The sequence below is a fragment of the Struthio camelus genome, chromosome 3 (genome assembly GCF_040807025.1).
Source record: "Struthio camelus isolate bStrCam1 chromosome 3, bStrCam1.hap1, whole genome shotgun sequence".
NCBI classification, from domain to species: Eukaryota; Metazoa; Chordata; class Aves; order Struthioniformes; family Struthionidae; genus Struthio; species Struthio camelus.
Window position 1 is genome coordinate 12,938,383 of NC_090944.1, and position 16,191 is coordinate 12,954,573.

At 38.6% G+C, this 16,191-nt stretch overlaps 1 protein-coding gene across 1 annotated transcript; it reads left to right on the forward strand.

Moving 5' to 3' along the window:
• Window positions 1-882: 882 nt before the first annotated feature.
• On the forward strand, window positions 883-15,944 carry RHAG (Rh associated glycoprotein). The gene is made up of 10 exons (XM_009676888.2): window positions 883-1,056; window positions 6,741-6,924; window positions 8,150-8,300; window positions 9,371-9,518; window positions 10,307-10,464; window positions 11,326-11,463; window positions 12,314-12,435; window positions 13,092-13,177; window positions 13,867-13,940; window positions 15,733-15,944. Exons 1-10 carry the CDS (start codon window positions 918-920, stop codon window positions 15,808-15,810), a joined length of 1,278 nt encoding a protein of 425 aa, XP_009675183.1. The 5' UTR covers window positions 883-917; the 3' UTR covers window positions 15,811-15,944.
• Window positions 15,945-16,191: the final 247 nt, after the last annotated feature.

The window sequence follows — 16,191 nt, forward strand, 5'->3', positions numbered from 1 at the left end:
TTCTGATTACTGGATTAACAGAGGGAGAGGTACTCAGCTTATCCTAAAATTCACAAAACTTTTAAGACTCTACAAAAAGTTTGGTAAGCAATCTGTATACTCAAGAATAAGTAATCATTCTTCCATTAACCTTAGCAAAATTTAATTTGCTCCTTATTCATAAGAATGTAAACAAACTGAGCATTTTAAAATCCTTTAAAAAATTTTATCTCAGATCTATTCTCATTGTCTGAGCTAAGGGAAATGCAAAATAAAAACTGAAAAATACAGCTGTTTTTTTCAAATTTCTCTTTTTAATAACCTACAGCTTTATTTTTAACATCTTTTCTTGGTTTTAGGAAGTACAATTATTTTCTTTTTAACATCAGTTCACTCTGAGAACTTGTACTGCATTTATGCAAATGTCATTCACTATGAAATAGAAAGAGTACATGCTTCTTCAGCTTAGTGAAATAAATTCACTTTGCTTACTTATCCTATTGCCACGAGACAGGAGATTATCCACATTTAATATCACATGGAAAAAAAATCTATCTATTTAAAATTAAAGCTACAGCTTGGAGAAGGGATTGACTGCAGGAAACATAACAGCCTGCCGTTGTATTCCTTGCTATGTGCAGCAAATCGGGCTATGTGAGATTTTTCTTCCAGGCTACTATTTCCTTTTAAAATATATATAAGATACTGAGAAGCCTATCTATGATTAAATGAGCTATTTAGTAATACAATTTGAACAAATTTTAAACCAACATTTCATACACAGAAATAGCCCGGCGAGCAGCAATTACTATATCGACCTATACTATTTCCCTCCCATAGTGGGTGTGACAGTGGGTTCGCCTGTCTCTCCCTTGCTATATCACTGAATTAGGCAACCCTTTCTTTATCATGCTCTCACAGCCTTCTGCTGTCCTGCAATGCCTTCAGCCCTTGACACCAACATGAGGTTCAAGTTCTCTCTCCTGGCTCTTCTCCTGGAAGTGATCATCATTGTTTTGTTTGGGATATTTGTGGAATATGACAGAAGCGATGCCTCCCAGGAAAATATATACCCACGTAAGTATTGCTATCTAACTTTTACAGAAGTTAGAAGTTCTTTGAAATAATCCTAAGCAAGGTTGCTAAATAAAGAGGATATAATTTATGAGACCAAATAATATAGCTATAAAAGAAAGGCAGGCTTTGAGATAAACTTTTTCTCAAGTGTGAAAGCAATAGACTTCAAAGATAAATTCCAGTTGAGTGCATATGTTCCGAAAGTGACTAACTGCTGAGAAGTTAGCCATTCCAGGAGAAAAGTCCTGAAAAGAGTCCTAGTGTTTGTATAATAGGTTGAAACTTGGAGAAATCTGAATTTCTTTGAACAGTTCTGCCATTTTCCAGAGGCGAATGACAGTGCTCCTTGCAAGTCCTTCTATTCTGATTACTGTATCAAAAAAAGACAATGAATATAGCCTGCCATTACTATTAACCAGGTTTCAAAAGGCCATCTTATCACAACATGAAAACAGCCAGCATATTCAGCATTATTAAAATGCCTGATAGAGTCTAGGGAGAATGCTTTTGGTATGAGAAGTAGTTATTGACCTCTCCCACCTTCCTTTCTCAGGCGAAGAGTCAGCCTTTACGAATAAATAGCAAGAGAAGTTTGCAGAGGAACATCCTGTGTCTTAAACTAATGAAAGTTTGTTGTTCTCCTTGGCTCTGATATAGTAAAAATTTGTAATCCTCAGTGGAATCCTCTTAATGATGATCAAACGATGCAGAATTCCTAGCCTGCATGTAGTACACATGTATATATCGCTCTTTTTGTGTTATTCCAGAAGGCCTTTCAGCAGCTGTTACAGGGGAATGTAGTCCTGGGGTCAGTTCACACCTCATTAGCCGTGCATTGTAAATCCTTACACAGAACATTGTCCATTTGAGAGCAGTGAATACAGGGATTTATTCAGCTCCAGATGCAAGTCAGCTGATGAACATCAGGGGCCAATTACAGGCAACTCCATTGCAATGTAGCAGTGTCTCCAAGAGATGAATTTTGCACTGCCTATTAGTTTGCTTCAGTTTAATTTACTAGTAAATTAAGCTGTGCCAGAGCTTATTCTTTGTCTGAGGCACAGCCTGGCTATGTCCATCATATTGAACTATCTCAGCTCCTAAACTAGTTGGTTGCATCCCGACAGTATGTTGGCAATGATCTCAGGTCCACTGTTGCCTGGCACAGTGGTAGATGGCCTAGGCCAAAACCATGCCTGGGACTATGCTAACACTTTAACAGCACAGATGACCGTTGTACTGTAGTACTTTTATTTTACTTACATAAGCTATAGCCTAAAACACCTCTCCAGCTGCTTCTTCTCTTCCCCAAAACAATAACCACAAGTACAGTCACAGACCAATAGTGTTTTGGGCATCTGCCTCCTGGTATAGTTTGGGAAGCCGTAAGGAAGCCATCTAGGTCATGTATCCCTCACACTCAGGTTAAGATCTATTTGCTCTGCAAGAACAACCTTCTCCAGGTTGAATATCACCCTTCTGGCTCTAGTACTCTGCTGCCCTGCACTTTCTTGGAGTCCCCCTTGCAAAGGAAAAAGAAAGGAGGTGCTTGGGTTGGCCATTTTTAAGAATCAGAGTGAAGCACATTTCTTTTTAAATTGTGAGTCTTCTGGAGTCTTCTGGACAGAAGCTTTCTGTGCCTCGCGTAGCACCATGGGTGCAGAATTTCTTGGGGAGCTCCTGAAACAGCATCAAACAAAACCTTGTCCCTGCCCTTGTGCGGAGCCCTGTTTTTCACTCTGACATCTCTACTTTAAAAGGAGGGCAGAGAAAGTGCAGGATATTAACTCTAAAAACATAGGCCTTAAAATGTAAGCTGTTCAGTTAGGGATCATCTATAGTCTTTTCCTCTCTAAGACTAGTGCCTGAAATACATGGAAAATATTGCTCTCTTTCTCTCTCCAGCTCTGTTTCTCGCCCCTCAAAGGCAGTCTATGACCACCTTATAATAGTACATTGTCTCCAGGTTGTCCACACTGTTGAACTGGTAGGAAGCTTCTGGCACGGTTTCGGCTCATGGAAAACAGCACCCTGATCTCCAGCATGCCTCAGTATGGCTTTAGGCATTGCATGGATCAAGGACTATTCATAATACACGGCATGGGTGAGAATACTGCTTAGTTGTGCGGATATGAGTAAAGCTGTGTCATTTGTCCTTTGGCCAGAGAACAGGCCCTGGGCTATTGAGTTGACTAGTATGGATATAAACTAAGTAAACATAATAGATGGGCTTTTAGGCACTCACCTAAGATTAGATGAATGCTATTCACAGTAAACAAGTGGGAAAAAGAAGCAGTATTTCTTGATACCCGTGCTTTCACTTTTAGACCATCTTCTCATAAAGATCGTTATCTACAAAGTGCACATAAAGGCACAGAGTTTTCAGGAGTATCTGGCCAAAAGTTAAGACCATGGTGGTATAGATGTATTGAGACATATTCTGAGACAAGTCTTCCCCTGAACTCACAAAATGATGGAACCAAACTGCTTCACATGCTCTCTCCAGGCAGCCCTGGGATGGTAGCTTCATCTGTACCTTGTTCCACGGTAGATTTAATTGCTTCATCTAGGGTCCGGTTTATATTGCCAGATCTGCAGTGTAAGGACTGCTTTTGTACGCTTTAAATACCTCAGTGCCATGGAATGAGCTGTTTCAGCATTTTTGGATTCATTCCTTAGAAAGTCGAAAAAAATAGTTGAAGGCCACTATAATCTGGCGTTCAGATTAGGAGGCCTGAGCTGAGATCATTCCCATAATATAGCTTTGCATCATATCTATTTCTAGAGGAACTAAGTACAGCAATGGTGAATTGGATGGACAACTTTGTGTGTGGTGTACCATTGCAATGGCAGGAAAAGGGTGAGCAGTGGTTTCGCAGGTACTCCTAGGCAATTTCTTCAGTGCTGGCATCCAGGATGTAATGTTCTGTATCTGACCCATGTCCCAGAGCTCAGAAAGGCTTCTGCGCCCTTCTTGTTCTGGGTTGCAAGGTTTTCTTTTTCAGGCACAGCAAAATTACAGTTTAAGTATAAAACTCGATTTTACAAACATCTTTGCATTGAGACTGACCATCATGCAGAGACCTTGTAGTGAAATTAATATATTGACTTCAGGCAGCCTTGGCAGAACTGCATGCATTGATTTTGTCCAGCATCTGCTGGAGCATTCTTCACAATCTTTCTCTTCCTGTTTCACAGAACAGAAGTGTTATATTTTATTAAGCACAATTAGTCATTGAAACAGCTTATTTCAAATTGTGCTGCTTTCTCCATCATTTAAAATCATTACAGACCTACTGTTGTTTAAAAAAAAGGGTAGGAGGTAGTTCAAGCACAAGGTCCATACTAGACAAATTCCAGATCTTCAATTTGTGAAAATTGTCCTTAACATCTATGAATTAACCCAGTTTTCCGCAGGACTTTTGATCTGATATGTAAGTGAGTCCAGACAGCTTTAAAATATTTATATGAGTCCTGGATAGCCCTCAGGAGGCCTCAGGATTGCATGTGTACAAGCCACTTGCTTCCAGCAGAATTGCATCTTTAGGGCTGTGGTAAGATTTCCAAAAGCACCTTTCAAAATAGACTTGAGCATGCAGAAGCACAGTTGAGGGGCATTGATAACTAAACTACTCGGTCATCAAGGTGCTTTTGAAAAACGTTCTTTGGTCCTTGCTTAGTTAGTGTCAGGTTACTTAAGCAGTAAAGCATCTTTTACTAATCTAGACATGATTCATTGCACTGTTGTGAATACAAATGGCATTTTTTTGATGAGAGCATTTTACTTACTTTGCCCGTAATGACTTAACCAGCACATTATAAACAAGTGAAAATAATATGATGAATACTAACAAATCACAGTCCCCCCGGGAGACTGGGAGAACCCTCTCATACAGAGCTGGCTGCTTCTGTGAATGTGTGCAATTAAGGATTAGGTTATTCCTTAGGCTTTACTGGAAATCCATAACCTAGGTTGATTCAGACTCTAAAAAGGCATGCAGTGGGTCATTTTCAAATGCACCTCTCATTTTGTGTATGAAACTCATTTGTGATAAAAATTGAATTGTTGAAGCCCTGTATCTCTTTGTAACTTGTTATGCTAATAAATTTATTTAATACATTTCCACTTGTTTCTCTAGAAGTCAAACAAAAGAGCTACTGTCATAGAATTTGCTTCTTTTATAGACTTTCACTCTAGTTCTGAATTTGTTTGGCACCATTAACAAGCCTTTTATAGAATAGCTTTACAAGAGTCAGTCCCATAAACTGGGCCATTTCTACTATACAAGGATGCTGATCCCGCACAGAACTGCGTGAAGAGTCACCAGTAGAAAATTACTTTAAAAAGAGGAGAAAAAGGCTTGTTAGGTATCCAATTTTCACATATCCTCCAAAAGAAGTGGCGGGGAGAGGGGAGGATCTCTAATGACTCCTTCCCTTATTTGAGAAGATCTTTTTCACATGACCTACCAACACATTTTTGTCTCACTTGCAAGCCTATGAATCCAACTAAACTGCTGAGCATCAGCAGATGTCAGGGTAGCTGTAGTTAGTGTCCCAACCCTAAAAATAATGGGACCCCTAAGAACTATTGTTGAATACGGAATGCACTGTACTATTTTAAATTCTTGATTGCATAAAAATTTTGCTGCTGGTAAGACCAGGAAGGTTGTTTAAGCATGGTTTATGTTATCCCAAGGCATATCTTTTCAGTTTCTTGCAAAGTCCTTTAAAGCAAGGACGTATGTTGAACTCTAAGCAAGATGATTATTTTCACTCAGCTTTGCAATACAAAATTTGCAAGTATATCAAAAGAGCAGCAGTCCAAATGAGGGAGCTAAGTTGACTGTGTATCTCTTAAAATAAGTAGTAAGTACAACACAAAATTTTGGAAGGTAGTTCTGGAAACTGAATAATGGAAAAGGGGACGATTCCAAAGGACTGCAGGAGCCTCAGAAACTCACATCCCTGCCTATTATCAAAGTCAGTAAATATATGTGAAAAATCCAGTCCAAAAAGGAAGTGAAAGTGACAGGCATGTCTGGGCATTTAGACCCTAATTCTTAAGAGTGTGCAACCCAATGTAAACGTTCTTATTTGCACGCATGTATGCATTTCAGTGCTATGTCAGTACTAGCATGTGACAATGGAAGTACAGTACAGCTTATTGGGGATCTCCAGTAATTTATTGTGGTTATGGGCCCTCTTTTGGCTGAAGATGGCAATGCATGTAGCAAAATTATAGGAATCATATGAAAGTATCACAACTGGCAAATGTAACTTCAAGCCGAATATTACATTTACTAGCTCACTGTCTCAGTTTTTCCTACATATCTACATCTAAGGACCAATGAAAGAGAAATGAAAATAAAGAGTTTCTCTCTATTGAGAGAAACAATATTATTAACAATAAAATCAGAAAAACATCTTAATTACGGGACTCAGATCTGGTAGTTGCAGAGATTATTAAATCACATTAAACACTTCAGAATAACAAAATATTTAGGTCGTGAATTTTCAAAACATTCAATCTGCAACAAGCAGGGTCGTCATCAAATATGGATGGATGGATCGTAGTGACAATATGAGTTTGAAATCAATTTCCCTTTTATTAAACCCTCCTTTGTCCCTGACTTTCCTGTGTCTACAGTCCCTGTTTGCATAAATTTTTTTTCCCCCTTAAGTTTTTCAGGATGTCCATGTGATGATATTTGTTGGATTTGGTTTCCTGATGACCTTTCTGAAGAAATATGGATTCAGCGGTGTTGGTATCAACATGCTCATTGCTGCCTTGGGTCTCCAGTGGGGCACCCTGGTGCAAGGATTTTGGCACATGAAAGGAGGAAAAATTAATGTTGATATCAAAAGGTATGTGCAACATTTCCAGAATTGATAATCTCCCCCTTAAGATATCAGGAAAAGACATAAAACTACAACAGCTGTGAGATTAGACTTCTGAGCTCACTAAAATGTGATAGAGCGTTACTGCACGCCTCTTGGCATTCATCAATCTTTCACCTCTCAAGGGGCAACACTAGTGGATTGGGCCAAGGGAAAACAGGATGAAATTTTGGTCCTAAGTTACAGGTGGGCCATGTGCCATGTAGAGAGATCCTTTTGAATTTCTAGAGCCCTGGAAGTTGCAATATTTCCCTGACCAGCACAGCACCAGGAGCTCTCCAGATCTCTCCTTCACCTAGCAGGCACAAAAGGCACATGTACCCTGTCCTTTCATGGTACATGGTGTCACAGAGGAATGGCTGGACCGGTATGTTTATCTACATGTGAGGTTTTCTCCTACTTCTAGAGAAATTGTTGGCATAATCATCTTGCTTAGGGCCCATTTTCAGGCGCTGCAATAGGCTTTGGACTCCAGCCCTGGAATCAGAAACCTTTGCTCATGAATGTCTCCAAATATTTTTAACCCTCTTCCCACTTATCTGTTTTGCATCTGCCAAGGTCTCAGAGTGCCGTAAACATCTGCAATTCTCTTTCCTGAGAAAACTTGTAGACTATTTTGAATGAAAGAGCATCCAAACATTACTGAGGGACGTGCAGGATAATATAAATAGCTCCTGAATGTTTTGCCATTTCCCGTAACCTGCTAACACTGCTCCTTCCTGACATCAGCTAGTGCAAACCTGATGCACAATGTCAGAAAGGCATGTAGGGCTTTTGACATGAGCTAAACCATCCGACCAAAACCAGAAGCTCCCTGTTACCTTCGGAATTCAAGCAACAATAAGAAATGGAAATATCTCTGTGCATCCTCAGTAAAAGTCTCATGTGACTTTTCACTGTAATTTCAACCAGCTGCACACAAATATGGTATAAGTAGCAGGTAACCTTCCCACACTCTACCCTTAGTAACCCATAAGATCCCCCTGCCTAGGAAAGGAAAAGTTTAATTTTTGTCCACAAAGAGCAGAATGTAGCCTAACGGTTTTAAAACTCAAGTGTTAAAACTTTATCATTTTACTGATATGATAAGTTTTAGTCCATCTTTATTTCCAGGAAACTGATTTTTCTTTTTTTGCCTCTTTTTTTTCCTCTCTTCTTTTGGTTTTATTTTTATTTACGTTCTTAACTTCAGCATGATAAATGCAGACTTCAGTACAGCAACTGCTTTAATTTCATTTGGAGTAGTCCTGGGGAAAACAAGTCCAGTTCAGATGCTGATCTTGACGATTTTGGAGATCACAATCTTTGCATGCAATGAACATCTAGTTACAGAAATACTGCAGGTAAAAGTATTTAGAAGTAGTTGTTGAATAGTTTGTCTTTCACAGCCATCTACCTCCTCTCACATTGGATTCCCCAAGTCTTTGCTCTTCTTCTTCTTCTTCAGTCTGGCTTCTTTTGTTCAGATATCTCACTGCTGCACCCCAACTTAAGATACTGCTTCTGTCTATATAGTGACAAAGGAGCTATAATGACCTGTGCTTTTCAACACTGGCCTCTGGAGCACATCTCAAATGTCAGTGGACGACTTCACTTTTGTATTATGCCGCATGTTTCCATTTACCAGCTTCTGACTGTAGCATATCCCCTAATAAATGCTTCAGCATTATCTTCAACATTACGTGGTTTGGGCAAAAAGTGATGGTAATTTTAGGTATATATTTGAAAAATACTCATGAAAGTAATAGCATCATCTATTTATTAGAAGAAAGCATTACAGAAATAGATATGGTCAGGAGGGCCAAAAGCAAGCTAGTGTCCATATCTAAAGATCTTCTAACATCTATTGCATTGATTTTGCTTTTGATTACAGAAATCTTTGAATATTCTTTCCTTGATCTTAAACTATCTTATTTTTCCCTGCATCTCCCTTAGTTTAGTAAATATGTAAATACTATGCTCAGAGTATAGTCAAGCCTAGTCAAGGAATGTTGCATTTTTAAGCTGGAGAGGCACTTGAGCAAGGAATGCCTTATCCCGATTGAAATCTAACAACTCAATTTTGAAGAATCTTGAGATGTTTCACTTTTTACCATATTCACTCATAAAATCCCTTGCAATCCTTCACCAGTGATTAGGAATTCTGCTTTCCAATACGATTAGACAAAAAAATCACTAAAGACCATACTAAAAAAGATCAGTAGAAAAGTGTTTCATATAAATTCTGATTTGTAGTTATAGTGTCACATGCATTCTTATTAGTGATGTTTTCACTTTGTAATACTTTTAGTCTATATATTCTACTCTATTCCATAGAAAATAAACCATCAGAGTTATCCAGTCTTCTCATTCACCAGATCCTCATCCTTCCTCTATTTAAAATTTATGATATTGTTTTGGATCCCTGTTGCAGGCCACTGATGTTGGAGCCTCAATGACTATCCATGCTTTTGGAGCTTATTTTGGTTTGGCTGTAACCCTAGTCTTGTATCGTCCTGGTTTGAAAAATAAACATGAAAATGAAGAATCAAGCCACCACTCTGACATATTTGCCATGATTGGTAAGTAGAAGAAGCACAGGGAAGTAATAGTGAGCTCTGATTAGTTGTCCATCCTTCTTTCAGTTTGTCTTGAAGATTACCTATTGTTATGCTGCATCCATTTTTCCAGACACAGTTCTGGAGTCATGTTCTGTTTTGTCTAATGTATGCCTTAAGCTTTCAGTGAAACTCACATTTTTACATTTTTTCCTTTGGATAAAAAGAGGAAACCTCAAATTAAAGATGCATTTTCACTGTGCATTGGTGGGGAGTCCCCTTTTGTGACTTTTGGTATAAGCATGCATGTCCATAGAAATTGGCCGTATTCAGCAGTGCTCCGTCCCTCTAATAAATGTTACAAAATATATGGTTTATGGAGTGGGATATTCATCTATCTCTCACTGAACCTGTCCATAAATAAATTTATCAGCTAAACTTATCGCTTATATCAATAGGTGATAAAGGATTTGTATGTAAACTGTCTTGCACCAGCACATATCCTATCCTGCCATCATTTTTACAAAGGTTGTGAGCTCTGTAAGTAAGCTGTATGTAGGACATGGCAAGGGGTTATTATATCTTAAAGTCCTGCAGCAAGATTTGACAGAGACCATGGGTCAGAATCCCAGCTGCTAGTATCAAAAGCTTCTGCATAATCTGTTATTTCTTCCAGGATTTTGATTATTTCATTTTTCATACCGAGAATCTTCCTGACTTCCTGTAGGTAGTTCTTTTGTGTTGAATTTTTCACACTAACATACCCCTGTGATTGAGCAGTCTTTGTTTCAGTTTATCCTGTATTCATCTAGGTACCCTATTCCTTTGGCTGTTTTGGCCCAGTTTTAACTCTGCCATTGCACGTGACGAGACTAAAGCAGCTATCAACACTTACTACTCCCTTGCTGCATGTGCTGTCGTAACATTTGCCCTCTCCAGCCTGGTGGATCAGAGAGGCAAATTCAGTATGGTAAGAGTCATGTCAAACCCTCTGTTAAATTGAGTCATCCCTCTGTAGTAAGGATAATTCTGTAGATTTTCAACATTTGTAAGCTATCTGGAGCCTTTGCTCAACGTGTGGGAAAAATTAGTGCTATTATGCTTCTAAAAGGTACAATGTCAGGTTGGAGCATAAGTCATCCCTCCCTGCACATACTCAATGTGATCCTCAGTGGGATCACTTCATCTGGAGAGCCCAGATGCTCTTAGGCATTATAGTGATGGTTCTGCTCCCTTAATCTCTCTTGTCCACAGAACCAAATGGGCCATAGGCACATTAGGCATCTTACAAGTTCAGGTTGATTTGGAGGTCTTGTTCCAAAGAAGAACTTACACGAATCAGCTGCACAGCAGCCAAAGTCAAAGGAGACTGGAGATGCCAGAATCCCACACTTTCCTCTCCTTGCCTTAAAATTCATGTTTTCACCCACTACTTTCCAGTTTTTGCAGTGATCGTCTAAGCCTAGTGTGAGGTGGTCCAGTTCAATGAATTTGTAGAATTTGCTGCTGTTGTTGCGGGATGCAGTCCTTGCTGGCTCAGCCAGGCTTAGCAAGAGTTTGAGTGAACTTCAGTAACTTTACAGAAGAACAAAGGGGAGTCTGCTGTGAGAAGCCAGGAAGGGGGATATACCCATAGCAGATCCAGGCTAAACTGGCTCCAAGCAGTTTTGAACTAAATCTAGAAATGCGCAGCAGGTAGGAACATTTTAAATTCCTGTTCAATCTTCATTAGACTATTCCTATCTAGCGGAAAGAAAAAGAAAAAAAAAAAAAAAAAAAGACCCAAACAAGCCTTCCTGGCTTCATCTTCAGCACTATAAACTCTGTGCAGGTTCTTATTCAAAATGCCACCCTGGCAGGAGGAGTAGCAGTGGGTACCTGTGCTGACATGTCAATCTACCCTTTTGGTGCCATGTGCATTGGGAGTATTGCCGGGATCATCTCTGTCCTTGGGTTCAAGTTCCTGACTGTAAGTATCTAGGACCTGCCTCTGCTCTCATTTACTTTATTACTTCATTGACTTAGTTTACTAGAAAGGAATTTTAGTAACTGTCTTATATTCTATAGATTACAAGTACTAGTTAACTTATTTTGAAATCAGTGTGACTTAAATGCCTGTTTATGAACCATCTTGAATTTATCGTCTAGGTAAAAATTTAGGTGGATCATGTAGATATTAGAGTTCATTGAACCTGGGATTTCTGTTTCAAGGAACTGGCAGAATTTTACTCCGAGACCATGTTTCCCAAGCAACTTCCACCAGAAGATCTGTGCTTCAGATCACTGAAATTGTATTAACTAAATTTCAGTGTTTTAAGATTTCTGAATAAATCTGTAATGGAAATAATTTTAAAATCCAAAGTGGAAGCGTTTCATGTGCAAAATAAAGTATTCTGACTAAAACTCTCCATTTTGGGAGTGCTACTTTTTCTGATTTTAACAAACTGCCATTTCCTGATGGAGAAACATTCTAGAAGAAAGTGACTAGTAGACTCAGAATAGTCATGCACGTATCAGCCACTTCTTTCAATCTTTCTTACAGTGCCTCAAAAGATCAGGAACATCACAGAACTAGCATGTTTTGTACCATTATACTTAGAATGGCACACTGTACATTTGTACCATTATAGTTACCTAGTTTTCTCTATGTACATAGTTTCACAATGAAGGGGAAGATAGCAGGTTTTATAGCCAAACTTTACCTATGTACGTGAAACATGCTTAACTGATTCTTGTTCTTCTATTTCTTTTGCGTATCGTTCTAGAGGTAATGGAAGACTATACATTCACCATAAACTTTGTGTTTCCTCTCATTTCAGCCTTTTATGGCCTCCAAACTGAACATTCATGACACTTGTGGAGTCCATAATTTACATGGTTTACCTGGAATACTGGGAGGTATCGCAGGCATCATTGTAACCGCAATGAAAGAAGAAAGCAGGTAAGTTACAGAGAAGAGAGAAAGAAGTTTCTTTAGTGAAGACTTATTCTAATTTTTTTGCCTTCCTTGGATTTAATTATGACTTATTTTCATAAAATGTACCTTTGGCTTGATGCCAGACATGGTGTTACGGTTTAAGTACAACTCTTCTTGATATCCCTCCTTTAATACACGGTTTATATGCCAAGCTTGTTCCAAATTAAAAGCTCAGGTAAAAATTAAAAAATCATAAAAAGCAACAACACACAGCACAATTCATCAAAAGTAATAGAATCATTATCATGAGTCTGCAATTACACCACTGGAAGCTCTAAGATATTCAAGAAACAGATCAATTCCAAAAATTGATTACTTTACTCTTTTACAAAGAAGGCTACAGGGAGATGAAATGGTGGTCATTTTCACAAAGGGTAACATTGCCTGAAGGTTTATAAGATACTAATAAGCTTTTAAAAAACTTTATGCTGTGTTTTAATCTAAAATAAGGCTGAAATAAGATCAGTCTCACATGGTTCATGCCATGGTCGCAGCAGTGACAAGATATAAGCCATCCTGTCCAGCGGAGAGCAAACATTAACAGAGCTGTAAGACAGAAGCTCATCGTCAAAATGTAACAATTTTTAGTTGCCTGTGGTTTACTTTTCTGTCCTTTACAGGTCAACTGTCCACTTTACTCCTGAAATACAGGCTGCTGCCCTGGGCAGTACAATCGGAATTGCGCTGGTAGGCGGAGTAGTGACAGGTCAGTGTGATGTATACATTAGTTAAAAGCAATGTGAATTTGGAGATGTGCCCAAGGAGAACTTCAACGTGTCAACAATTTCATGTGAAAAATCTAAGATTTGATTTTCAAGGGAAAAGGGAGAATTTCAGTCATGCAGTCTAGTAGTTCCCAGTGCACAGATTAGATTATGTGGTCACTTGTGGCCATGCTCTAGAGAAAGCGAACAGATCCAAATAGGATTTTGTTTGCACGCTACGTGTGACTTACACTTCCCTTTTGGATATCCGTGCATGCTCCATCCATCGCTATCACTAAGAAATCCTGAAGGGTAATCAGAGATAAAGATAGCATGTTTACAAACCTCCAAAGATCTAACATAAAGGCTATTACAAAGTTAATCTCCTAAAAGGGAGGAATTGCTAAAATTAAAATTGTTTGTGTAGAGCTCTGGGAGATTAAGGACATAATAGCAGCTAAGGAGGGACAGAGAACAAAATAAAAGAAGCTAATGGGTAGTGATGATCAACGTCAACATGCAGCAACCTTCATCACCTCTGGTGAGAGGCACAGTGTCCTAGGAGGGCTGTACGTTTCTGTAGACTAGAAAACAAGGTAAAGAAATTAAATGATTCCCTAGGGCACATCTGAGAAATATCTTTTTGGGCACAGCGTCCATTTTTTAACCTCTGTTACCCATTTCCCTGCAGGTGGCATTCTAAAGCTGCCCTTTTTGGGACAAGCATCTGATCAGAATTGTTTTGATGACTCTGTTTACTGGGAGGTAAGATACAATCCATGACTGGAAAATGATCCTGTTGGAGAAGCTTTAATTTTGTTACGTAGGAAGATGTACAGCACTACAGTCTTGTTTTGGTGTTTGTGGAGACACAGTGTGACCCTTCGTTAAAATAGAAAGGATCACTTGCACACAAGAGTCAGCTTTGAAACTGTTGCCTTGCATCAGCCTTTGACTTTATCAAGGTCTCCAGTATCTTTTTGGACTTCTTACCTAGTCCTGTCTTTTACATTATACTGGCCTTGAGCAAAAAGTAGAAATGCAGCCAATGAATTGAGACCAGAATTGCTTTAATTCCCTTTTCATTTCCTACTCTGTAGGTTTCTTCTTCCTTGCTGATATTTTGAAACATATTTAGCAACATTCTTGGCTGTTTTTGTAACACCATCTAAGATTTCCTGCCAAATGAAATTTAGAGCATATATTCATTATTTATAGAGGCAGTCTCCCTTAGACTGAGAGAAGCTCTTCTGCTTCCTGATTTAGTGATCTGACAATTGAGCTTATTGTTCAGAAGAAGACCTGCCTCCTGGCACTGTTGGTTTACGCATGAAGATGCAGATGGGGATGAGAAAAAACTACCTCTGAAATAGTCCTTCTATACTCAAAGAAAGATAGCTTTAGATTGCAGTTCATTTGAATCATTTCAGACCTGTATTAGGGTTAGATGAAATAGGATCTTAAGAGTCCATATGCCCTCCTCTGATTGTGATGGACCCTTCATTGACTACTTAAGATGTGGAGCTCTACACTGCAGACATCTAGATTTGATCAGTTCAGTCTCACACCTATCTCTGAGTTAGATGAATACAATCAAGTGCACAAACTCAGACAAACATTTCATCTTGGCTAACCTAAGAAACTCCTAGTTCTATTTGTAGGCTTTCTGCATCTCTCTTCAGTATAGACTGATGACATAATCTTAAATTAGGCAGTCTGAAATTTGTCTTTTATGCTAGGACAAGCTCAAAAAGGTAAGATAAGAAAGGCATGATATAAATTTCACGTAAATAAAATAATGTGAACCTAAAAGGAGAATTTATTAATTTTCTCATGAATAAATCTCAGGCAGGAACAATGCAATTCGGCTTTTGGTCAGAAGGGAAGTTGTGAGCCAAAAGATGAGCGGTAGAGGGGACAATCAGAAAAAAGCACCTTTTAATGACAGCTTTGCAAGTCATTTGCTATTTGACCTTGGAAGAGTCACAAGCACTGTTTACAGTAAGTCTTGAAACAGGCTGTCATATATAAATGCTGAAAAATGACAGGAAGAAGAAAACTTTGAAGTGTGACAGAAGAATTCACAGCCCATGAATGACTGGATTATCCCTGTGTTGACCAGTGATAATAATACAGCTGTGCTCAGTTGAAGGTCCTGTAGTATCAGTAGAACTACTCATAGAAATAAGATAAGTGAGCTTTAGTAGGAAAGGAGGTTTACAGTTGGCATACAACTTCCTTTGAGTCCCTTTAGAGATGGACACCTTGTTTCCTCAGAGCTCTTTGAAAGTCCAGGCATTACTTTTGCACACTGGTTGCTAGAGTGAATGTTACGGTATTCTTCTATTAAGAACACCTGAATTCATTCCTCAGAATTCAGAATTGCTGGCTGATGTAAGTCTGGGTCACTGTTAGTAAATAGATAACATATATAAACAGCCTTCTCAGTGCAGAGAACGACCTTCTCAGTGCAGAGAAGAGGAGAGATTAATCTCCTCTTAGGACAAAACGAGTTCTATATGTCATTGACTGAACTCTTCTTTGGTTTTCATGGCAGGTTCCAGAAGAAGAGAAACTGCATGAAATTCTTTCCAATAACCATGATGAGCACAGTAGATCTGAAGCCATGATGTAGAAAAAAAAATGTTTTAAATCTCTATCCTAATGGTGCTATTTTCAGTTTCTTATGTCAAAAAAAAAAAAAAAAAAGACCTGAGTATTGTCCTAACCACTCTGTTTTTCCAGAAGGAGCTGTAGATAGCTATATTTTTGTAGTATAAAACAAGCTTTATTTCAGAATATGTTGTCATTACGCTAAGCTCAGTTGAAAGAATTGTCTCCTTCCAACATATTTGTTCATCTATAATGAGAAAAAAAAAAGAATTATTGTAGAAAGTTATCTGTATTTTATCATTTGTCATCACTGCGACGATATAGCCTTTGAAATAATCTGTACGTTTCAAACGTATTACAGGATACCATATTTAATTCCAAGATTCCTGAGTGAGAGTCACAT

What these genes read in the sequence shown, in the direction of transcription:
- RHAG (XM_009676888.2), top strand. Translation starts at nt 918, where the DNA reads ATGCCTTCAGCCCTTGACACCAACATGAGGTTCAAGTTCTCTCTCCTG. An exon ending in TAGTTACAGAAATACTGCAG is followed by an intron (nt 8,301 to 9,370) that starts GTAAAAGTATTT and finishes TCCCTGTTGCAG; the next exon opens with GCCACTGATGTTGGAGCCTC. An exon ending in TTGGGTTCAAGTTCCTGACT is followed by an intron (nt 11,464 to 12,313) that starts GTAAGTATCTAG and finishes CTCTCATTTCAG; the next exon opens with CCTTTTATGGCCTCCAAACT.